The following is a 15,770-nucleotide window of genomic DNA, read 5'->3' as shown; positions in this document are numbered from 1 at the left end:
AATTACTAATAAGACTTCAGTAGTAATATTACAGTTACCATTCACAAAACATGCTACTTTGTTACTTTTGATGCCTCAACCCCTACAAAATCAAAACAATCCAATAATTTATTTTTATAATTTTCACGATTTGCACATTAAGTCAGCAGTGTGTTAGAAAAGCTTGTAATATGGAAAAGCTTACATTCAGGGGATGCAACTATTGCCATTGCACAGATGTGTAAGCCATGGCATTACTGTACTCTGGCATTATGGCTTTCCCAAACACATCCCATCTGATCCCCAATTAAAAATCTTATGAACTTATGTGATTTCCTTTGATAAAATACTTCATGAACTATAACTATATTTGGGTAACAGAGAAATCATAGAGACGATTAGCTTCAAGCTACGCATGACAATTAATACAACACTTTTACTTAAAAGTCACTATCTTCTGATTGCGATCAAATGCAGATTTTGGTCAAACGATGAGGCAGAATATATTTTGTTAGTAACATTTTAGAAGAACTTTATGGGGAAGTTACATACAATTACAATTTCTATAGGGCATGAAGGAAAATTAATGTAACTATAGCTATGAATTAATTTTATAAAATATATATATAAAACTGTGGAACAAAACTGTGTAATTACAATGCCAATAAAGAAGGAGTTGGAGTGATGGTGTAGTATGGTCTCTAGGAAGCATTAATTGAGGAAAACCATGTAAATGATGTCAGAGAACAAAATCAGTGCTTAAAACACATGCTTGACCACACAAATCGAACCCTTAATGTCTTTCCTGTCCATGCACAGGTAGGACAACTGTCAGGTGTTACTCCTGATGCCTTAAAAGCTCAAGATGGTGACATAGGCATCAACCAACCTGTAGTTCACAGAATAACAGCAGGTACTGTTAACAGATGATTTACAACACACCTACATGACATACGCCCTAATCTGAACAATAAATAATAATTCAATGTACTCACAATCGTACATTATGTTTCTAATAACAACAAAGCATTAACTGATATTTTCCGTTTCTGTTTACGCAATTAACTACATAACGGCCAGTCTGTCATCGCAGTAAAAATCGTTTGCGCTTTGATATTCAGATTTCTTTTTGCTATAAATTCGCAATGCGTTGTCATAGACATGCAAATAATACCGAATATCATTCTCCATGATTTGTGGATTCAGGGTTTTCTATTCGTAGCGACTCTTAATTTTATAATGCCTATAACTCCAAAAGTTGGACACTTAGAGGAGTGAATAATTCGGCAGGGGGTCGAAATTGGGCACAACACCCGTGTCATCTTCACCAGCATAATCTGTGAATTTTTTTCACAGCAAAGCTCTTGTCCATAAACCCCTTGGTAAGTGCGCCAGTAAGGAATGTGAAAGAAAGGCGTTCTTCATGTTTAAACACGCAGACTGCTGGAATAAAAGAACATTTTTTTAGGTTGAGCTCGATTTGTGAACCGTGAAAGTTTTCACAGATCAGAATAGTGATGCATGTAGAACATCTCATACTTTCACACACAGGACACACCTAGCTGAGTCAGTTCAATCTAGTACTGCTCCAGCCATTCAGCATCTATTGTGGCTATGAACTCTCTCTAAACAGTGTAACCAAGCCCATCATAATGTGTGTGTGTGTGTGTTTGTGTGTGTAAGAGAGAGAGAGAGAGAGAGAGAGAGTATGTGTGCAGGGCCGTTTCTAGCCTCAGGCGAAATTGTCATAGTATTAATTTGTGGAGATTCATTGCACTATGAGTTCCACAAATCTGAATGTATTATTTGTAAACTGACTGTTAAGATAAATATTTTACACAATTTATTAGCTGTAATATCATTGTGTTTAAACTAGATGGCTGTTTGCCCTATGTAACAATCCCTAGTGGCTAAGACATTGCACATAAATCACACATAAATCAATTGTATTACATTTGGATTTCGATAAATGTTTAGATATTCTCAATGGCAAATTTTTGTATTTATCTGTCAATTTATTTTGTTGTTGTTTCTTTAAACATTGATTTAAAGTGCCAGTTATTGCATTATTATTTCAGTCAACCCTATAACATGTTGTTATCGTAAACTTCATATAAAAGCCTGATCAGTGGCATAAAAGCCATCAATCCAGCTACTTAATCCTTTGCTACTCATTAATGCGTAAACTTTCCCTGATGCTCGCCCTCTATATGAATGATGCGGCTCCCATTCATAGACAGTAAAATATTTAGGTTAAGTGCTGTTAGAAGTGATTTAATTGATTCAGCATTCCGACACCTCTGCAAGGATGCATTCAACTCAACAAAGCAGTTTAATAAAGTATGACTTGATCTTGTGAATTAGCAAATTTACTATACTAACATTTATTTTATTGGCTTTTAAAGTTTATATGGGAATATTACAGGACACACTGATCCCACTGAAATGCATTGGCGCAAAAAATGGTGTGCTCTTGATTACTGTACCAATGTTTTAAATTGGCCTTTGAACTTAGTTTTATTGCATGGCAAATTGTCTTGCCAAAGCACTGACAGAGCCCGCTGATGAGAGCTAAAAATGAAAACTTTGTACGGAGCTATCAGGCAGCTCTCTTGATCCAATGGCATCGTCAGATTGACAGTCCTCTCGCCTATGCCTAGAAACCAGTGTTGCCAGATCTCGAGAGACAAATAAGCAACCAGGCCTGTGAAAACAAGCCCAAAACAAGTGACATTTTCTACAGGATATCATCCTGAATTAACAAATTCTTTATTTATTATTGTATAATAAAAACTCTCCTACAGTCCAGTCAGTCACCATCAGTCACAACTCGCGCACATTTATTTAAAGTTCACGTCACTCACTGACAACATTTTCCTAACCAGAAAAAAGGGACAGGGACAGAGAGAACAGGCTAGAACTCCTATGTTTAAATAACATATAGAAAATATCTGCTTGACAACTTATTATGGGGCTGGGAACAAGCCCAAATAAGCAACTAAACTTTAGAAACAAGCCCAAAAAAACACGACCTGGGACTACCAATATTTGTAAGCGACTTTACAGAAAAACAAGCCCAAAGTCGCGTATAATAAGCAGACTTGGCAACACTGTTAGAAACGTCAGTGTGTGTGTGTGTGTGCGTGTGTGTGTGTGTGTGTGTGTGTGTGAAAGAGGGAGTGAGTGAGAGAGCGAGAGAGAGAGAGAGAGATATGACTCAATGGTTTACTGTAAAGGTGATAAATTAATAAACTACTTTCCTTAAATATATAATAAGTCCAGGACATAATATTAAGTAACATATTAAATGTACTTATACTTTCTCTTGACTGTATAGCCTACTGTTCATCAGCATGTTAATTCATACAGACTTCTGCGATATTTGACTAATATATTTATATTTCTTTGATTCTCTCTTTACCTTGTGTCTAATCAGATCATTGGTTCATCCCTGTTTGACTCACAGTCCGAAACATTCTCAGTATTTGCCTTTACATTCGTCATAATGTAACTGAAATGTTGATGTAATATATTTATGTGACACGGGTTCTGATAAATAAGGATCATGAGCAGTGATAAGATAATCTTTGTTGGCAGTAGTAATAAATAGATTTGGAGTTACACAGCATTGCAGGGTGTGAATTATTCATTGTTTTATGTATCTTTATAGCCTTTTCAATTGCAGGCCAAAGTCCAGCATAAAGGTCTTTAGATTTATGAGTGCTTATTATTTAGGAAGGAATAATGTACTGTTCATTATTGCAAAATAAACGCTGACAGGATGGTAGCATCCGAGATCATCCTAAAGGGGTTTGTTTTACTATAATGAGCAGTTTACTGTTCAGTATTCCCATTATTACCCTGAGTACAAATTATTCCATTATATTTCATGCTTTTATTCCAAGAAAGCAAGCACAGAGTGATATGAAAGACATAAATCATAGCATATGAAATTAGTTGCCGGACAAAAGCCATTGATACAGTTCACTGATCATTTGACATCATGTTGCGATTGACCAATCAGAGCGAAGTATTCCAGAAGGCTGTATAATAATAAACAAGAATAGATACGAGTGACTGAAACCATTGCATGAGAAGAAATGGTAGAATGATATCTATTAAAGGATGATATCAAAGGTTAAAAATCTTAGATATCGTTATATAAACTTGTAACATTATATTATTTCTGTACAGTGCCTCCCACATCATTCCTGCATTATTGGCCCTTTATGAAGCACCTTTGATACCTGTTTACAACAGAAGCCATAACTGTTTATGACATACAATAAAGACCAGCTCCGAGAGAGACGTTACAGAAGAAACAGTCTTTCTCTTCACTGCCAGGCTCCATAACACAAGCTGCACTGGCTGTGTATTAAAGATGGCCTTGTTTTCAATGTCTTTATATTCTATATTTATTTTAGTTTTTCTGCATGTTCATGGTGTATGGAGTGATACTGGTAAGTCAGATTTATATCTGTCTAATGAAGTCAAATGCTTGTCAGGACTTAAGAAGTTAATATTAGAATAACAGTAAGTGATACAAGGACTTTTAACCAAGAAATATTCATTTTGCAACCAGATAATATGCGGATTTGATTTAGAATATCAGCAAAAACACTGAAAATAAAAATGTTGGCCGATTTTTATAATGTCATGTTTTTCAGAGTGATTGGATTCTGTTTGTAGTACTGAATGTAGGCTTTTAGCTGTCGATTAAGTGTTACTTGTTGCTGTTCAAGCTTCCTCGCAGATAAACTGTGCAACTGGAAGTGATCTCCAAATCAGGAGCATCCAAGAGGGACATGCAGGTGAGATATGATGACATGACTTTAACTCAATAGTCTACAATATTTCATGTGTTGTCTTTTACTTTTGCAAGCCAACTTTTGTGTTGTTATTAGTAGTAGTGGTCTGTGGTAACTTAAAATGCTATTGATTGCTGTGAGATTATTTAATAATTGATTGTATGTTAGAATATATCTGAATGTGTATCTGATCTGGTTTACAGGAGAAGTAGAGATTATCACTAATATCGGACCTGATGATCGTCTGGTGTTGGGGGATAATCTCTTTCCTATTGGTTTGGAATTTCTGGAGCTGATTTACTCTGAAGGAAACCCAACCGCTACTATACAGACCAAAAAACCCCTGGACGCTGATGCACTAAAGGAGGTTTGCTCCATTCTCACTGATTCATTGAGCTGGTTTAGTGTCAGTTAGTCTTTACCCATTCTCACATAGTTGATTGTGTTGCATTTTATTTGTTGACTCTTTATGCGTTTTATTTCTTCTAGCATGGAGAGAAATTATATTATTCAGTCAACTGCTTAAACACAGGGGTATGTTTGTTTACACACTAACTTCATCAAATCATTCAGTGAGACAGATTTTACACAAATAAAGTTTCAGCTAATAAACCTTGACTATAAAGTCTTCATTGTTAATTTCAGATGAGAAACACCCGAACATTAGAGGTTCAGGACATCAATGACAACCCTCCGATCTTCCAGAACAAAACACTCAGTGCTAAAGTGTCAGAGGTGTGTATAATGTCACGTCTTTATACAGCTGTCGAGTCCTCACATCTCTTAGTAAACGGTGTCTTTTTCTGCAGACGAAGAGTGTGGGTTCAGATGTGCTCCGGGTGATAGCTGAAGATGCAGATGTGTCTCCAGAAAACAACAGAATTACATATTCTATACTGGTGAGTCTAAACTGAATCTTACGTATTACTTATGTTACCAGAAAACTGCATTATTTGTATCAGCAACTAAATATAATTTCTCCCGAGTGAAATTTCCGTTAGGGCTGTCAATTGATTAAAATATTGAATTATGATTAATTCATAGGGGTTTTTATCTTTAGTTACAGTTTTGAAGAATGCAGATATTTTTAAGAAAAGCAAATACTGTGTTTAGTTATTTAGTAAGCTCAGTTTCCATGTAAGAATTTATCCTCATTTTGTGCTCATTTTAATGCATCTCTTCTCCTCTATGAACAGCCTCCAGCACCAGATGAATTTGAAGTGAGACAGGACGGTACCATCCAGCTAAAACAACGTCTGAACTACAACAATGTTCAACAATACACCTTCACTGTGGAAGCTAAAGTAAAGAAAAAACTCTGACATCAAACCAGTCCTGCATCCATATCACTTTGATCACTGAACTTCAAAGCACTGCTTCAGTAGTCTATTCTCTTAAAGAAACAGTCCACACAAAAAAAAAAACTCATGGAACCCCAAAACAGATTTTAGAAAAGAATGTCCAAGCTGCTTTTTTTTATAGTGAAAGTTGATGGGGACCACGAATAAATGATGACAATTTATTTACAGATGAACAATTTTTTTTCTCATTTTAAGGTAGTAACACAACATTGTGTTTCTTCACAGGATAAAGGAGAACTCAGTGACACTGCAACAGTTACAATAGCGGTTGAAGATTATGACAATCTAAACCCTTATTTTGATCACAGTCTCTATAAAGCATCCTTTAAGGAAAACCAGGTAAATTATGTCAGAAAACAAGATCAATGCTTAAAACACTCGTTTGACCACACAAATACAACCCTTTATGTCTTCTCTATCCATGCACAGGTAGGACAACTGTCAGGTGTTACTCCTGAGGCCATAAAAGCTCAAGATGGTGACACGGGCATCAACCAACCTGTAGTTTACAGCATTACAGAAGGTACTGTTAATAGATGATTTACAACACACCTACATGACATACGCCCTAATCTGAGCAACATCCTCCACCTGTTCCCAAATATAGCTTCTCAATAAATCTGGGAGGGCTAGAGATGAAAGTCTAATTTTTAATCTGATAATATGAAGGAATGTAAAATGCCACTAAAAATAGTCAAGCATCGTAAAATGGAATTGACAAAATGAGTGCTTTATAGTTTCTGATAATAACAAAGCACATACATCCACATTTTTGTTCCAGTCGTTCCTAATGAATATCGGAGCAACTTCAATATTGATGAAAGTACTGGGGTCATCTCGGTGACATCTGGACTAGACAGAGAGGAATATGAGCAGACAACAGTTTACATACAGGTATAAGACATTTCTAAATGCATTCAATTATTTAAGATTGGGCCGATGTATTGAATCTGAAGAGGTTTTAGTATTTTGATTGCTTGTGTTTTCTAATCATTATATCCCAAAATAGGCAACTCAGCAGGATGATGCCAGTAAAACAGCGAATGCTGTGGTGAGCGTCACCATTGAGGACGAGAATGACAATTCACCGAAATTTGACCAGGATCAATACACAGTGCCTATTCCAGAAAATTCACCACAGGGCCAGTTTGTGATTCAGACAATAGTCACTGACCTAGACCTGGTACTGTTCCTCAAAAAAAAAAACTCAGTCTGATTGAAAACAAAAAATAATAATTATTGATACACAAACTTACTAAGTGACCTCTTTCCCCCTAGGGAGGATTCAGTGGGACACTGCAGATTATTCCAGACTCCGTCCCTTTTTCCATCAACCCTGATGGGACTATTCTGGTGAAAAGTTCTGCAGACCTAGACAGAGAGACCACAGAAAGCTTCAGTTTTCAAGTAACAATACGGCTCATTTCATCATTAGATATCACTATGATTTTTGTGCATTGTAGAATTATAATGTGATCACATTGGTTTCAAGTTCCACTGTATAGAAAGCATGCCATATATTTTTTTTTTAAGGTTGAAGCACAAGAGAAGCCTCCTTCCACCAACAAAGCAACAGCAGAAGTGACCATTGTCCTCCTGGATGAGAATGACAACAGTCCACGATTTACAACTTCCAATTATGAGGGCAAAGTTTTCAGCAATCAGACTGTAGGAATGCAGGTCGTCAAGGTGATGAATCATTGCTTTGTTGAGTCATTTAAATGTTTTCCAGTCAAGTCAACATTTTAGTACATTTTTAGAGGAACCGTAATGTCATAAGATGACTACTATACCATAAACTAACTAAACATACATACATTTTCATGTAAGGTTGAAGCAACAGATCGGGATGAAGGTCCAAATGGGGAAATCAGCTACTCCATTGAGTTTGGAAATGAGAAAGGTCATTTTGAAATCAATGAGAATGATGGAGTGATTACACTAGTTAAAGAAATCACCCTGGTGGACAACAAAATCTTTGAATTTGCACTCTATGTGACCGCAAAAGATGGTAAGTTTTCATATCTACGTATTTTGGAAGACATTTGACGGAGGCATATATATTATGTGTGTGTGTGAATACATTACTTTTGGCTTTAAAACCACTACACTTTTTTCATACCATTAGGGGGTACCATTAGCAGATCAACTTCTGCGATGGTGAATGTCAAGGCACCTGGAGATTCTCATCCTCAGTTCCTTCGGGACACCTACCAGGGACAAGTAGAGGAGGATCAGGCAGACGCAGACATCGTGAAGGTCCTTACAGCACAAACAGTGTCCTTATAAGATCTTCTTTCAGGAGACACTGTACTGTGACTGATTTAAAAGTCTTTGATGACCGTAATTACAATCATCAAATCAAAGAAATATTTAAACCAAACTTGGTATATTAATTTATGGACTTAATATGAGGACACATACAAAAAATGGCAGTATGTGGCAAGTTGATGGCGCTAAAAAAGGAAAAACATGAATTTGGCTGTAACGTTGGATTTCTTGGTCCATTGAAATTTTGCATATGTCAAAGCTTATACCAGAGTCTACTAGGACAGTAACATACCTCAATTCCTAGTCTTAAAGTTATTCGACAGCTTTGTGTGAAGAACAGACTGAAAGAGTCATAATGTACTGAAAATCAGAAGATTTGGAAAATAGCATGCATTCCTACGTTAATCAATTTTGAGTTCTCACATACATTAAAAATAAAAATCTGGCAAATGGTCTAATCATGGACCATTGTGAACTCTTTCATTTACAGGTTGACTTCCTGTCCCTTGATCCTATGGTTCCTGTCATTTTAACCGTTGAGAGTGAAACCGACAAGTTCTCTATAAACCAGGACACAGGTGTTCTCTCGACCAAAGTCAAACTAGACTTTGAGGAGAAGAGCAGCTACACTGTGCAGGTGTCGATATCGGATGGTACTAACCGGGATGAGGCATCAGTCCTGGTTGAGGTGCTGGACATCAATGACAACAGTCCAGAGTTCGAAATTCACCCTGCAACTGTCCCAATACCAGAGGATCACAAGGTGGGAGATGATGTAACCTCCGTGACAGCCACCGATGCCGATTCAGAGTTTAATAGTGAAGTGCGATACACTCTCATGGGAGGTGTTGGGAGATTTAGTATTGACCAAGAATCAGGAGTGATAACCCTAGCAGCTCCCCTTGACAGGGAGACCCAAGATGAGTACCGCTTAGTAATCACTGCCCAAGATCAGGGTCGCCCGTCACGTTCCACAACCACCACTCTGGACATCTCCGTGACTGACATCAACGACAATGCTCCCATTTTTTCCAAACAACACTATGAGACCAAAGTGTCCGAGCATGCTGAAGTAGGATCAAGCGTCATTGACATCATGGCGACAGACAAGGATGATGGTGAAAATGCTGTTGTGACTTTTCACATTGTCAAACAGGAGCCTTCTTCAACACCACTCGTCTTTACCATTGATGAAAAGTCTGGCTCTATAAGCCTAGCTGGAAAGCTGGATTATGGCGAAGCTAAGCAGTACAGTCTAGAGGTGGAGGGAAGAGATGGAGGAAACCCCGTTCTCAATGGAAGTACTTTGGTAACTGTGTGGGTTGAGGACGTAAACGATAAAGCTCCTGTGTTCAGTAAGGACCAGTATGACATGTCCGTCTACGAAAACTCTGCAGGTGGAACTGCTCTGGAATCTCTGGAAGTTTCAGATGAGGATGAGGTAAGAAAAGTAGACGCTAGACCTCTTCCTTAAAGTCTAGTAACAACCGTGAAACCCCCTATTAACCAATAACACTAGCAACCCCCCAGAAGACCTTAGCAAGGATCTAGTTATCAACTCAAAACACAAGCAACCGTATAGCAGCACTCTTCTAGTATACACCATGTTAAGCAGTTGAAGAGGTGCTCAAACTCATTTTTTGTGCAGCTGCATTGAAACCACTTTGCACTTTCTTAGCAACAATCAGCTACCACCCAAACACGCTAGCATCAACTTAAAACTCAATAACCTTCAGGGGTACCATAACTAAAAGTGACGTGACATTCAGCCAAGTAAGGTGACCCATACTCAGAATTCGTGCTCCGCATTAACCCATCCAAAGTGCAAACACACAGCAGTGAACACACACACACACACACACCCAGAGCAGTGGGCAGCCATTTATGCTGCGGCGCCCGGGGAGCAGCTGGGGGTTCGATGCCTTGCTCAAGGGCACCTAAGTCATGTTATTGCCAGCCCGAGACTCGCACCCACACCTCTAGGGTAAGGAGTTAAACTCTCAAACCTCTAGGCCACGACTTCCCCTAACTGGGGGATGGTTAGGATGATTCCAGTAGCCCTGATCAGATAGGGAAAGGTGGCATGAGTCAATATGCTGTTCAAGAGGCCAAGGAACCATAGCAGTGCCCCTGAACATCTTAACCACCCTAGTGACAATTTGACAGAATTCCCCACCAATTACTCAGAAAAGTTTAGGAACTGCTTAGTCATGGAAGAATAAAAGGCATATGTAACATTCCAGTCTCTCTACGTACTGCACATGTATTTAAAGACCTAAACAACTTTCAAATTCACCTTGTAAATTTATAGCTTTGTCAAGCCAACATACCAAGTTTGTTTTGATGCACTTACCTATTCTTGTTTTCTTTCCGATCAGGGTGGGTTCTCTAAAGGTCAGTTTATCATGGACAGTGATACATTCACCATCAACAGTCAAGGATTAATATCACTCAGGAGCGATGCCACCTTGGATAGAGAAAGTACAGACAAATACAATATTGAGGTACAAAACCATCACATTCATCTCTTGAACCCAACTATAATCAAAATGTTCAGGATAAATACTCATTCAAAGTGGGATACTTGCATTGTCCTCTTTAGGTAGTAGCTGTAGACCAGCCTGTTGATGGTTTTAGCTCCACAGCTCAGGTCACCATCACTGTTCTGGACGTCAACGACAACAACCCACAATTCCTTCCTCTCCCAGAGCCCATAGAGATTCAGGAAGGTGTGTACACTCCCTCAGCACCTGGAGACGTGTGCTTAATCTCAGCCACAGACTCCGACATTGGAGATAATGGACGTGTCACCATGACTCTTTCTTCTTACAGCAATATCTTCAGCTTCAAAGATGTGAGGAACTAAACCTATGACAGAGCATTGTCAAATGTTCGATGCTTCTTGTTAATATTATATTTATTTGCTTTTCCCCTTTAGGATGGGACTCTACTAGCAATTGAGGAGCTGGATCGAGAGACACAAGATGTTTATGATTTGGTCGTTGTCGCTGTGGATCATGGGAGCCCACAGGGAACTGTAATTTCCTTTTCTTTGTAGAATTAACATGATCAAACTCCAGGTAGTGGTTTTAATGTTGTGCAGATGATCAACCAGATTAAGATGCTATTAACTAAGCACCGTGGATGCAACTTTGTGTCAATATTCAAATCTCTGCATACCTGATACTAATTACAATACATAAGTTAGATAGACATTGCAAATATGGGCTTTTGGTCTGTACTAGAAAAGGGTTGCTTATGTTTATTTTTTTCTAGAACATCACCACAGTGAGGGTCAGTATCACAGACGTCAATGACAACGCTCCAGTCTTCAGCTCTGACACCTACAGCAAAAGCGTTGTGGTTAAAGATGCCAAGGTTGGAGAAGTGCTGCTGACGCTCTCTGCCACAGATAAAGATGCCGGATCAAACGCAATCATTAGCTACAGGTAAGGTCAAGACTTTCATACTAAGAGCTAAGCTTCAAGTGTCAAACTCTTCATGATTAATAATATATAAACACACTTACCTACAGTACATGTCACTTATCTTAAGGCAGATGCATGAATGTTGTCTTTCTGTAGTTTCTCTGAAGCGTCTTCCATGGTTGCACTGGATGCTGAAACAGGAGACATCACTTTGACCTCTGACCTAAGTGAGGTCATAGAAGACACACTACTAACCCTTACTGCTACAGCGACAGATCACGGAGCGCCAGCAAAGTCTGATGAAGGTTTGGGTCTGGTTTGCATAATTCCTTTGAATTATTCCTGAATTATTTATAAATTGTGCACGCGATTTCCTAATTCGTTTGCTCAATTTATCTAAATCGTACACAGGATTTAGCAAATTGAGCGAACTAATTAGGAAATTGCGTGCACAATTTATAAATAATTCAGGAATCAAATCGAGGGAACGCAATAATAATCGTGTGCACGTTTTAGTACATTGAGGGAACAAAATCGTGCGCACAATTTAGTTATTTTTTTCTTGCATGTCATGTATAAACATGATCCAATGAACGTCAAAACTAACATCTTTCTTCTCTCTGTAGCCGAAGTCATGATCTACTTCCAAATTTCCTCCATCTCTGAGAGTGTGGCTTTTGAGAACTCCTCCTACAACTTCAAAATTAAGGAGAACGAACCTGAGGCCACAATAGTAGGCAAAGTCAAGGCCTTAACAGGGAGTCCAGTGGTTACAGTCAGCTATAACATGAAGACACACGAGGATGTCTTCTCTGTGGATGAGGAAGGAACCATAAAAGCTCTCAGACCACTGGACAAGGAGGAAGAGGAGTGGAACATCCTCACCATTGAGGCCATAGACTCCAGAACTCCTCCAAACACTGCAGAGACAACGGTACTATTCTTACTACAAACTAAGGCCAGAAACAAACAACACAACTATGCAAACACCACTGGTAGATAGCTCAAATTCATGTTGAGTAGTTGTCCTAGAAGACAACTCAAGGATACAGCACCTCTTGATGCAACACCGAGAATGCACAAAGAACTTTTGTAGCAATATGAATTTCTTTCTGACAAATGCAAGAATGCAATGACAAGTTTGTGCAACTGGTAAAGTTGTGTAGAATGTGTTTTGGGCCTAAGTCTTGATGTTCCAACACATTAAAGCCAAATTATATATAGCAGCACTTGACTTACTCTCTTTTAATCATCAGGTCAGTGTTCAGGTTGAGAATGTAAATGAGGCTCCTGTGTTTGACGCTGAAATGTACAAGGCAGAAATTTTCAGTATCACTCCATACAAATTCCCTGTAGTGAAGGTCCAGGTGAGTGAATCTCAGTTATAAATGCAATGAATGTACACACACTGATTGTAATTGTTTTTTCTGGGAGGGGGTTAACTAAGTGGTTGAAATTGTGTCCCTCAGGCATCAGACCCTGATGTTGGCGAGAGCTCAGATTTGGTGTATTCACTACTAGAGCCCACATCTCTGGTGGAAGTGGAGGCAAACACTGGTCAGATCTATGTACTGGATGCATCTAGTGTTGGCAACGGTCTGTTCACTTTACATGTTAAAGCCACTGATAAACATGAACTGTTCACGACTACAAAACTTGAGGTAAGAAGAAATAAAGAGGGGGAGAAAAAAAATAGAATGCTTTTTGCAATAACCAAAGGCATTGTGACTGAAAACTGTGAAAACCGTAAGGATGAAAACAAGCTCTCGTGTCTTCCACCAACAGTTCACGGTGAAAGAAAGTGAAAGTGACAACATCGTGGTGCTCTCTCTAAACCAGCCTGTGTTCACAGTGGAGAAGAAGATACCAGAGATTGAAGAGTAGGAGAATCACCATTTCTTAACCTACTTTGCATGTTTTTAGACCGAGAGTAAGGGGGGAAAAAAAAGTATGTTTGTCCAAATTGATCTCCCATTTTGACACCATTTATTCCCCATCACGTTATTCCAAACCTGATGCTCCAGACTTTGCAATGAAAGACAAAAGGAATGCGTTTTTTTTACAGTGACCATGGGCCTATCAAGCTTCAAAAAGATACAATAATATAATAATCTGTATGCATAAGCGTGAATCCCACACGGGGAGAGGGGTTGGGGTTTTGGAGTTGGTTCTTTTCAGTAAACTTCTTGCAGTTTACAAATCATACTGAATGTTTTCATGGTGTTTTTTCTCAGTTCCATGAAGAAAGCTTTAGGTTTGACTGTGAAAGTCCTCACTGTGAGAGCTCAAGATGGGATTGAGATGCGCACCATTCTCCGAGAATCTACAGCCAAGACTTACATCAGCTTCATTGCCATGGACTCCAGTGGTGCTGTCGTTGAAGCCACGGAAGTCAAAGAGTAAGTTACAATACATTCATTCAATATTTTTTAAGCCTACTTGGTTTCCACAAAAGCAAAAGTCTATGTAATTTAGATGCGAGTTTGAGGGATCTGAATTGTGTCGACCCCCACAGGAAACTGCAGAGTAATCAAAACACTTTAAAAGCAGAACTGGAGAAAGTGTTTGGTTCTGATTTGGAGTTCAAAGTTGAGGATGGTTCTGGAAACAATTCGGAGGATTCCAGTCAAGTAGCAGTCATCGCACTCGGTGTTCTGCTGGCTGTAAGCATTGTGGGACTTATCATTGTGACAACTGTCTTTCTCGTTAGGTAAGTTATTGTTGGTTACGGATTAAACTGCATGTTGACTACTAACTTTTTTCCAAAGGTAAAAATATTTATATAACACATTACTTTTTGCTGCCTCAGGAATAAGAAAATGAAGTACGTGGATTCTGACAAAGAGAGCTTCAATATTGGAAGAACCAATATCAGATCAAGTATTGACAGTAGTTTTCAGTTTTCCAGGTAAATATCATTATATTCTCAAAGAGCAGATGCCGAGATACGCTCACACATTTTAAAAATCTGAGCTCAAATACAAAATATGCATCAGTTTTGTTCTGAGATGTTTGACTAAACATGTTTCTTCTGTTGATAGTAAAAAAGAAGAAGCCAAAGAGGTATAGCACTCAATTGAGAATTAGAATTTAGCCAGTATTGTGGAACTGAAAAACTTGCATTTACAGATGCACATTACAAATTTTGTTTTTCAGGTTGAGTTCAGTAACACGCGCGAGTCTGAAAGATATTCCGAAAATAATACGGATTTGAAAACTGGAAACAGCATCTCTGCATTTTGAGACATCCTGATGGATCATGAGACTTCATGAGTTTTAAAATGAATTCTGACACACTGTTAACATCTGCATTTTAAGGCAATTCCAAAAGATACAAGATAATCCCATAATGCATTGGGACAAGACAGAGCGAAATGTTGACTATAAATATACTTCTTTCAGTTAATAATGAAAAATTTCCAATTTTACTCAACATGTTATACTTGTAGAGTGTGCAATATCAGTCACTTCCAGGTTTCATTTCAGTTAAGATGCTTAAACTCACCAATCTTTGGAAAAGAGAAAAAAATCTTCTTTGTATATGTTTTTCTTTTCTTTTAAGTAATATCTTTGTTCAACTGCCTTACATTTTGTCAACTAATTTTTAATGTGGTCTTTTACAAAGGGACCTCCCGAAGCCTGCTCACAAATAACAGAAGGCTTTTGCACTTTAACTCGCTTAACTGGTATTAAAACACTTTTAATTTGTATCTTTGATGTAAATACCTTTTTAGAATGATTAAAATAAAAAATAAAAAAATCTTAACCGAAGTGTGTGTGTGTGTATATATTTATCACAGGTCGATCCACAACTGAGACTTTTGCATTTTAATCCAGCAAACTTCCAACCAGTTTGTGCTTTGGGCTGTGCTCAGAAAAGCATACTAGCACTGTACTGTTTTTTTTTTTAATCTGACTTGAAT

The 15,770-nt window shown here is 38.2% G+C and overlaps 1 protein-coding gene across 4 annotated transcripts in view; it reads left to right on the top strand.

Moving 5' to 3' along the window:
- LOC128020128 (protocadherin Fat 1-like) overlaps window positions 1-15,613 on the top strand; it is a 37,608-nt gene extending 21,995 nt beyond the window's left edge. The window contains exons 1-30 of one of the 4 annotated variants that reach the window (XM_052606788.1): window positions 4,273-4,439; window positions 4,722-4,790; window positions 4,991-5,154; window positions 5,277-5,321; window positions 5,433-5,522; window positions 5,597-5,686; window positions 5,984-6,091; window positions 6,374-6,487; window positions 6,578-6,671; window positions 6,930-7,042; window positions 7,158-7,331; window positions 7,427-7,555; window positions 7,682-7,837; window positions 7,979-8,159; window positions 8,277-8,407; window positions 8,910-9,860; window positions 10,798-10,923; window positions 11,022-11,273; window positions 11,358-11,456; window positions 11,696-11,868; window positions 12,004-12,152; window positions 12,474-12,781; window positions 13,104-13,214; window positions 13,317-13,508; window positions 13,633-13,727; window positions 14,082-14,246; window positions 14,363-14,557; window positions 14,657-14,755; window positions 14,889-14,910; window positions 15,004-15,613. In XM_052606788.1, the coding sequence (XP_052462748.1) occupies window positions 4,361-4,439; window positions 4,722-4,790; window positions 4,991-5,154; window positions 5,277-5,321; window positions 5,433-5,522; window positions 5,597-5,686; window positions 5,984-6,091; window positions 6,374-6,487; window positions 6,578-6,671; window positions 6,930-7,042; window positions 7,158-7,331; window positions 7,427-7,555; window positions 7,682-7,837; window positions 7,979-8,159; window positions 8,277-8,407; window positions 8,910-9,860; window positions 10,798-10,923; window positions 11,022-11,273; window positions 11,358-11,456; window positions 11,696-11,868; window positions 12,004-12,152; window positions 12,474-12,781; window positions 13,104-13,214; window positions 13,317-13,508; window positions 13,633-13,727; window positions 14,082-14,246; window positions 14,363-14,557; window positions 14,657-14,755; window positions 14,889-14,910; window positions 15,004-15,090 (4,761 nt within the window). In that variant the 5' untranslated portion in view covers window positions 4,273-4,360 and the 3' untranslated portion in view covers window positions 15,091-15,613. Of the gene's footprint in view, window positions 1-4,272; window positions 4,440-4,721; window positions 4,791-4,990; window positions 5,155-5,276; window positions 5,322-5,432; window positions 5,523-5,596; window positions 5,687-5,983; window positions 6,092-6,373; window positions 6,488-6,577; window positions 6,672-6,929; window positions 7,043-7,157; window positions 7,332-7,426; window positions 7,556-7,681; window positions 7,838-7,978; window positions 8,160-8,276; window positions 8,408-8,909; window positions 9,861-10,797; window positions 10,924-11,021; window positions 11,274-11,357; window positions 11,457-11,695; window positions 11,869-12,003; window positions 12,153-12,473; window positions 12,782-13,103; window positions 13,215-13,316; window positions 13,509-13,632; window positions 13,728-14,081; window positions 14,247-14,362; window positions 14,558-14,656; window positions 14,756-14,888; window positions 14,911-15,003 lie in introns of those variants that run through there. The other 3 variants (XM_052606760.1, XM_052606768.1, XM_052606779.1) reach the window with 3 other exon arrangements.
- The last annotated feature ends 157 nt before the right edge of the window (window positions 15,614-15,770 follow it).

This window comes from Carassius gibelio, chromosome A1, assembly GCF_023724105.1.
Source record: "Carassius gibelio isolate Cgi1373 ecotype wild population from Czech Republic chromosome A1, carGib1.2-hapl.c, whole genome shotgun sequence".
Taxonomy (NCBI): Eukaryota; Metazoa; Chordata; class Actinopteri; order Cypriniformes; family Cyprinidae; genus Carassius; species Carassius gibelio.
The sequence above is the reverse complement of the archived record's forward strand: the minus strand, read 5'-3'. Positions and strand labels throughout refer to the sequence as shown.